The 8,780-nt window shown below is 43.0% G+C and overlaps 1 protein-coding gene across 1 annotated transcript in view; it reads left to right on the forward strand.

Annotated features, from left to right (window-relative positions):
- sdccag8 (SHH signaling and ciliogenesis regulator sdccag8) overlaps nt 1-4,837 on the forward strand; it is a 57,188-nt gene extending 52,351 nt beyond the window's left edge. The window contains exon 17 of the mRNA XM_037685946.1: nt 4,636-4,837. Within this exon, the coding sequence (XP_037541874.1) occupies nt 4,636-4,795 (160 nt within the window). The 3' untranslated portion in view covers nt 4,796-4,837. The remainder of the gene's footprint in view (nt 1-4,635) is intronic.
- Nucleotides 4,838-8,780: the final 3,943 nt, after the last annotated feature.

The following is an 8,780-nucleotide window of genomic DNA, read 5'->3' on the forward strand; positions in this document are numbered from 1 at the left end:
GTGTGTGTGATTAAAGTAGCTCTCCTTCCAGCAGCTAAAGCAGCAAATCCAATAACTGGCCTCTATCTACTGGCACACTCATTAATTAGGGCTTAATACAGCTTAATGCTCAGACACTGCCCCACACTAATCCACGCACGCACGCACGCACACACACACACACACACGCAACCACGGCAGAGCATGAAGGTGAGGTGGTTTCGAACAAGTGTGTGTGTTAAGGCCAGAGGTTGGCAGCTCGTTGCTCTGACAAACTGAGTGTGTTTTGTTCACATGTGTACAGGTCACAGCTTTTACTCACAAACCTCCAGCTTACAACCGGCAGCAGATTTAAACATCCTGGGCCCCGACCCTGACGTGTGTTTGTACAACTGCCGCCTCATTAGGAACAATAATGCCACAGCTCCTTTTTACAAATGACTCATAACATTTTACACAAGCTGTATTTCTGGTCGCGATCCGACCTTTTTAAAGTTAGAAGCGTTGCGTATGAAATCAGAGAACACGGCGTGACTTGTCGACGGCGGCAGACTCCGTTTTTTGTTTGTCTTGGCAGGAAGTCGCCTGTGAGCGAGTCGCAGTTCACGTCTGAAGAACAAAACTTCACAGACTGAGAATAAATCTCGTTCGCAGTATCACATTTATCTCTACTGGAAGACGACGTGTAAAACTCGTCTTCGCTGCAAGTTCCCCGAGAGAGGCTTTAGTCTTCCCTCTTTGATCGTCTCGGAGCGTTTGGTATCGGCGTCAGACGCTGGAACGGGATAAGGATTGACATTTTCTCTGCGTGACTCAGATTAGTTTGGTGGAGCTGAAGGCCTCCGGTCGGTACATTCTCAACACTTTGCTCATCAAAGGTTTGCAGCTCCAGAACAACAGGCTCCGTTCATGACCTTTAGGCACTCGTGCGTGTGTGCGTGTGTGTGTGTGTGTGTGATCTCGGTGCTTCCTGCACTGTGTGAGCAGAGCACCAGGCGTGCATCCTTGTCCAGAGTGAATCTTCTTCTCTGGTTGTGTGACTTTGTGTTGCGTTGCTGTGATGGTGTGGGAGGAAGGAGTGAGGGGGTGGCTGCTCAGGACAGCTTGGAGGCTGCCTGCAGGAGCGCCAGGCGGGGAGGGGAGTCATCGCTCTCGGCCTCTAGGACTGGACAGAGCCTCCAGGTCTGAGATAAAGCGCTCAGCGGGCCCTCAGGCGGGACGGGGGGAGATGAGGGAGGCCTGCAGGAGGGCAGGTTTTAGTTGACTGATGGTGAAGATGATGGGGGTGGTGGAGGAGGATTAAACTCAGAGATGGAAAATGAGACCATACATGGCAGAGTGAGGGCGGGGGGTGGGGGGGCAGATTCAGTAGCAGAGTTGGGATGTTCGATTCCTCCGTCTGTCACACACAGGCAGGCCTGCCACTGCCAACATGACCAGCAGGGCAGGGGCATCTGTCTCCCCCCCAGCTACCCCTATCTGTCTCTCTTCCCTGAGCCACAACCCTCCTCCTTTCTCCTCCTCCTCTGTACCCCACTTTCTCCTCCTCCACTGTCCCCCCCACCCCCGCCCCATCATCCCCTTTTGAACCTGTTGAAACAGTGACATCATGAAAGACGCCTCCTTCTGAATAGACCAATCGGAGGTTTTCCAAAAGCGCTCTGGGTTTTGAACCGTCAACCCAAGCAGCTCCTACTTCACACTCCTCATCAGGAGCAGCTTCTGATTGGTCCGCGGCTCATCGACAGAACAATATTCCTAAATATTAGATTAGACGGAGAAATAGTAGCGACGTTTGTCGACTTTCGTTTGTTTTATTCACGTTCTGCTCGTGGTGCGACAAACGCCACGTCTGTTACAGTAAAGTTCATCTTTGAGCTCGTCAAATCAACAGCTTGGAAATTTGGAGGAAATTTAACTGTCGTGCAAATTGAGTAGATTTAAAATTACAAATACATATATATATAATAATCTTATAATTATATATATATATATATATATATATATATATATAAGTAACATCGAACTTTTAAAGTAGAAACAGCAGCGCGGTTTCATTTTTATCGTAAACGCCACATCACTCTGTGTGGGAATCGGACAAGTAGTTCAATATGCAAATGTGGACTTATGTGCCGAGGGTTTCCCCCGTCGTTGTCAGGAAGTGTGTCAGTGAGAGTTCACCACTGCTTTTTTTTGGGGGGGGGGGAGCTTAGTGATTGGCTGAGCAGATGGATGGATGAGTGAAACGGTGAGCAGGAAACGTTTTAACAAACTCCACCTTGCATCTCTGTACACTTTAATCCCAGTGTGCAATGAAAGGGTGTATCGTCTGGTTTTCGGGGGGGGGGGGGGGGGGGGGACGCACTAATTGTGATATTGATCAGAGCTGCAGTCACACATTCCAAACTATCCTGCCGTATTAGTCCAATATTTGTTCAATTTAACTTCTAAGACAAAAACATCAAAATATTATGCGACACGATGCAGTAAACCGTTAAGACAAATATCGTTTCCCTCAGTTGAACAACAATTTGATTTGATGTCATGTTCCAGTTTACTGAAACTATTAGTCCCACATTTGATCTTGTTGTAACGAGTTGTTCTTCTGACTGAGATTTTCGTGAACCCGTACAGTAATGAAAGGCTGGGGAGGAATGCTTATCGCCCGTTGAGTTTCAGACTAGGATCAATCTCGTTATGGTCAAAAACTGTATGCGTGATTGAACGCAGTCTTGTGAAACGTCTTGTTGCTGTAGATGTACATCTATTTAGTATTTTGAGATTCATTAAAATCCATCCAGTGGTTCATAAGGTATTTTGCTAACAGATGGACACACAGGCAGAAAGATTATCACCCAGTCTCCACCTTTCAATGGCACCTGGACAGAAATGTTATTTTAAAAACCAGGTGATTATTTTGAACTATTCTTTTACTCTTCGGTGTTTCAACACTCAAAAGTACCTGAAGTTATGAACAGATAAAACCTTTAAAGGTGGCTATCTTTCAGTTTTCCTTCATGTTTGTATACCAGTTTTGAGTTTGTCGAGTGAGTTCTGTTTCAAGCTCTTCAGATTTCACCCGCTAACGTTGGGTTAGTTTAAACACTAATCTGGTTGTTCAACCTTTTTGTCTCCTCAGTGTTGTTGCAGGTGTTGTGACGTTTGCCTGGCTGTATTTTTTCCCACGTGTTTTTTCTCTTTTACTACATCGGCTGAAAAGATGTTCTTTAAAAATGTTCTGCCACTTTCTGATGCTGTAGTTTGTGATGGTGATACAGCAAAGATATTTGATTTTTAGAGTGAAACTGTTGTTTTAACTAGTTTTAACTTAGAAATGGTTATTGTCTGGAACGTCATTTTTTTATGTCTGTTGCTCCTGCTTCATGGCGTCAGTCGCCGCAGCTGCTTGGAAGGAGCTCATCGCTTCTGATTTTTGATGTTTTCAAATAAAAATGGACATCATCTAACCTTTTGTAACAAGGATTGTGAAGAAATATCGAAATACATTTTGTAAATGTTATCTCAGATATTGGTAAAGTACAAAAAAAAAGCTTCCAGTGATGCAACTTTCTAGATTTCACTCTGAAGATGTAGTGAAAACTTTGTCTTTTTGTTTTACAGTAGTCCCTCGCTACTTCGCGGTTCGTTTTTCATGGACTTGCTCTATCGCGGCTTTTCAAAGTAAGATTGGACATGACACACAATTGGCCGAATGATGGATGAGCCACATGATCGGCATAGATTTTTTTATTTAAAATAAATTATTTTAAATTATTTAGCACCTGTGTACAGCCCACAGCTGTGGGAGAGGCTTTCCTCCTGCAGCTGATCAGCTGATCTTCTCTGTACAGAGATCAGTGGATCTCCATGCAGAGCAGAAAAGTGGGTGTGGCCAAGAGTACAGCCGGAGACAGAGAGTTGAATTCATGACATTCTGTGCTCTTTTAGAGCGTTTAGTTCAGAAACATTGTTTAGAATATTGCAAGAGTGTGGGAAGGGTTTAAAACACAGTAATACTGTAGTCCTTCGCAACTTCGCGGTTCGTTTTTCACGGACTTGCTCTATCACGGTTTTTCAAAATAAGATTGGACATGACACACAATTGGCTGATTGATGGATGAGCCACATGATCGGCATGACATTTTTATTTCAAATGAATTATTTTAAATAATTTAGCACCTCTGTACAGCCCACACTGCAGGAGAAACTTCCTCCTGCAGCTGATCAGCTGTTCTCCATGCAGATATATATATATAGTTTTTCACTTATCACGGGGCTTCAGGGTACGGACCCCCAAAATAAACGAGGGACTACTGTACACCTAGAGGACAAAACAATGAAACGGACAATTAACAGTCAACTGCCTTTTAGCCGTACTGTTTGATGTTTTTAGTTAAATTTGTCACAGTAAATTAAATATAAATATTAACATATACCGGTAGCCTAAAATCCCAGCTTTTGAGCTACTTCATCACATCTTCTCTGCACTCCGTCTGACACAGTCATCAAGTAAACAGCTGATTGTTTGATCGACAACATCCAGTGATGTTAGGAGCTCTTTGTGGACCCAGCTCCGTTTCAATATTTACAACATTTGGTTTTATATTAGCCAGGAGGGCTTCTCTCACACTTTCAGTCGGTGTGTGTGTGTGGCAGGCTGCAGCAGTTGGACCGACACTGTCAGAGCAGCGCTCAGCAGGTGTGTGAGCTTCTGGCCAAACAGAACCAGCTGATGCAGGAAAGGAACACACTCAGCGAGGAGATGCAAAACCTGCGCGTCGATGGACAAACACACACAAACCTGAGGAGTGTGTGACACGATACAGAGTCCTCAGGTCAAAGCGGTCTGACTCTTCTAAAGACTTGATCGGAAATGATTCTGCTTGTGTGTGTGTGAAACCTCCACATTGTCTGAGAATTGTGTTTTAACTAAACCGGAGATGAACTGATATTCTGAGTGTGTTTGTCTTCCTACTTTCTACTTTTTGGATTTGGAGATTTTCATCTGTGACATTTTCTTCAACAAAAAGATGAAAGCATTTTTGCATCTTTTTTTTTCTGTTAAACTACATTTTGAATTGTACTTGTTAAATGCTGTAATGTGTTAGAGGTACTGTACTGCATCATGGTGCTCAGTGTATTTTTTAAATCATCATTCTACATTATTAAAGCAAGTCACTGAAAAACTTTAAAAAAATTCTTGATTTCTTCATTTCTGTATTTTAATACTGATCTTCTCGTTTAGTTTGGAAGAGTCTGATCGGTTCATCAGCAGGGTCAGAGGTCAGGTGATATTGTGTGTCTCTAAACAACACGTGAGGACATCTTGGACACTTAATGAAATTACATTACTCTGAAATATACAGAACAGCCCCGTAGCCACCATAAATGTTGACAGCCGTCTAAAAACAGTCAGTAAAGAGAACAGAGTGGACACAGCAGCAGATTGACAGAGTGCTTTATTGAAGCTGTCCGTTAGACGGAAAATAATGTGCATCCTTATCATATACATTTCATGTGTAAAAATACTAAGGATGTACAGTGTAAAAACCAGCTCCATGTTGATGGTACTCTGTTATTTTCACATCCTTGTGGCCTCACAGGCCTGCAGCACTGCATCCTGACAGCATGACGGACAGAAAAAGGCTGTTTGATCTGCTTTTCAGTGGATCTGTTTGGATCGGTTGAGTTTTTCCTAAATGCCGTCTCCGAGTTTACGTCGTCTGACTTCCACTGACGGATCAGAGAGCAGAGCTGCGGCACTTCAGAGGAAACTCTGGAAACAGCTGGAATCTGCCCAGAGACATCCCTCACTACTGTAAAGCTACAGTAAAGTGGAGCGTTGAAATATTTATACATGTTTGCTGTTTCTGTTGATAAATGAATGCATTTCATGCTTTTTGTTACTGTAATAAGATGAGTAGTACTGTAGAGGGGGAGGGAATCTGCTGAAGTTAACCAGAAATCCTTTCCAACATGAGGCTGCAGCTTTTTTTTAATTTTGTGTTTTACAGCAGCAGAGCGGTTTGTGGTTTTTGACTGATGTTACTGGTTCGTGAAGGAGATTAACGCCGAGCAGCTGAAGTCTCTGACAGAAACGCAGCTGGAGTCGGGTGTGTTTGGTTGATGTACAGTACAAACAGCAGCAGCTTTGAGAGGGAACGCTGTCAGCGCAGCGTCACATACGTCACACACGGTCCGATACAATGAGCTGAAAACAAAAACTGACACGTGTAAGTCACTGTTGAACCAAAGCAAGACATCATCCCGTTTTCAGTTTCTTTATCATCCTTGACCCAGAATCAGCCTGTAACCTAAAACGGAGCTGGAGGCTCACGGGAGGGAAAACGTTTTCTTTTTAATCCGGAGGAGATTAGTGCAATGATTGATCAGTTACAGTATCGTCTTAGTTCACAAACCTCGCGGTTTCACAGTAGTGACAGCGCTGACTTGTCACTGCACATCGAGACACTCGGTCCACGTCTCGTCAAATCTACACATCAGAGCAGCATCAAAGCTATGTGGAGGGCATTCATCAGTTAAAAATCTTCATTTTCTTTAAAAACATAAAAAAAAGCTAAAAAATCTTGCTTAAAGGCAGGGCTGAATTGGATTCCTCTGAATCATATCAAAAGTGATGGATGTGTGAAAGTGCTGTGTTCAAAGCTACAAAGCAGTATCTTATGAGCTCTGGTTTCTAATGATTTTGGCGTTACTCGTGCTCGTACAGCTAGAACTCCTCAGCCGCCCGCAGACCTGGGTCAAACCAAAGCTGAAATCCTTCCAAATACTTGGGCGTGCTTTCTTGAGCCTGTCAAGGGTGCCAGCTGGGTGGGATTTGGCCTCGTTTTGAACTTTTTCAGCTGCCTCAGCCGGAGCCAGCCAGACTCGGCCCATCACAGAGAAGTATTTTTCATCAGAGTTCTGAGTGCCACTTTGACTCAGGATTGGTGGTGCGGGCCGAGGAGGACTAGAGCATGCAGGCCAGCGCCATCTTCTTTTTAAACTTTCTGCCATAAAGCGTCGTTGCTAGCTATTTGCAGTTTAATGGTAGTGCAACAGTAAAGCATGTGGACTTAGGAGCAGCAGAAAAACAGGAAAGAGTTAAAGGATATCACGAATGGTCGGAACAAAAAGTTGAAACAACAATGCTGTCGTACCGCTAAAATATAAATTAAACAACAAATTCAAGTTATTCATCAATGATGAAAGTAAAAACATTCAAATAAATATGCCGGAGTGTTTGTACCTAATAAGAGCACACCCCCTGGTGCTCTCTGTATCTGCTGACAGACAGTGGTGAACATGTTTTTTCAGATGTAGTTGAGATCTGACCGTTTTAGAGTTTTACCTCATGTGTTTGTTTGATCGGACTGTTTGAGCTAAACCAAATAAGGCTTACCCGGCATCTGAGAACAGAAATTGAGGGGATTTAAAAAAAAAAAAAAAAAAAAAAAAAACATTTTTCTTGGTCTGACTGGAAGACAAAAGCAACAACTGCAAACACAAAGTTCAGACCGGAGAAATGACGGGACGCGGTAAAGACGAGACATCAGGAAAACACTGACCCGACCCAACAACTCTTTCCCCTCCCTTCTTAACACTTAACAGTTCAGCTCTGAACCTCCTCCCTCCTTTAATCTTTTTAAGCTCCGCTCGTTTCCTTTCTGTTCAACTTCGCTTTTTCCCTCTGAACTCTTCCTCGGCTCTCACGAACGCACCTGTGATGATGTACGCTCGTCTTTAGCGCGTCCCGTCTTCCCCCAGCCGCCACATTTTGGTCACAGAACAACACAAAACATAAAACAACGGAGCAGGAAGGCTTTCTGCTTTCCCTCCTCTACATTCTTCAGCCATTTTTGTTTCTCGAGGTGCATTTTTTTTTCTTTCAATGCTAAGAAATAATATACTTTTTTTTTTAAATAAAGTAATAACAATAGAAAAAGGTTAAATATAAAACCATGGTGCAGAGCAATAAATAAAACATTTTATAGCCATAGTTGTGATTCTTGTAAACCCATAACTATTACCTCTTTATAGATTTTTTCTTTTTTCAATCTTTCTTAAGAAACTTGCAGAAAACAGGAGATCAGGTGCAACCTCACTACTCATCGGTACATATAAATTATCACATTATAAATATTTAATATTGCATCTTTCTATGAGATTTTCTCCCTTTAACTCCCTGATATTCTGCACTCGGCTTTCAACTCACAGTTGAATCCCTTCCTGCTGCAGTTTCAGGCTCCGAGACGTCCCAAAGCCACGTTAACGCGTCACAGTAAATCTTTTCGTCATTTGAACAAAGTACCGTTTCACTTTTGTTTCCCCCCTTTTTAGGACAGAAGAGATCTGACGTACGTTTAAAAAAAAAAAAAAAAAGGGAGAAAGGAAAAAGAATTGAAGAGAACATTCAAACCAGCTGTTTTTCACCAATTTTCACCTCTGTGTTAACCACCAGTCACCGTTGCATTGTGGGTAATGGAGTAAAGCTCGTTTCTTTGGGAGCTTCATCAGTCTGAGCTGCTGTGCTTTGAGGCGCGCTGTCGAAGACAAACCCATGATTTGACCTTTTTACACACAAACACACATGATGGAATATTTTTACTCCAAACCTCAGAGTTGACACATAAATAAGAGCTGTACAGGAACTTAGCAGCTGTTCTGTAGCATAGATGGTGATACAGGTGGTTGGTGTTTGGCTGGCGCTTCTGTGACGACCCGCAGCATTTATCTAGAAGTGTAGCACCGGATTTTAGTTGTAGCAGAAGAGCAGTAGTAGGAGCAGTCTTACCTGTAGT

The sequence above is a fragment of the Nematolebias whitei genome, chromosome 1 (assembly GCF_014905685.2).
Source record: "Nematolebias whitei isolate Nwh7 chromosome 1, NemWhi1, whole genome shotgun sequence".
Classification (NCBI taxonomy): domain Eukaryota; kingdom Metazoa; phylum Chordata; class Actinopteri; order Cyprinodontiformes; family Rivulidae; genus Nematolebias; species Nematolebias whitei.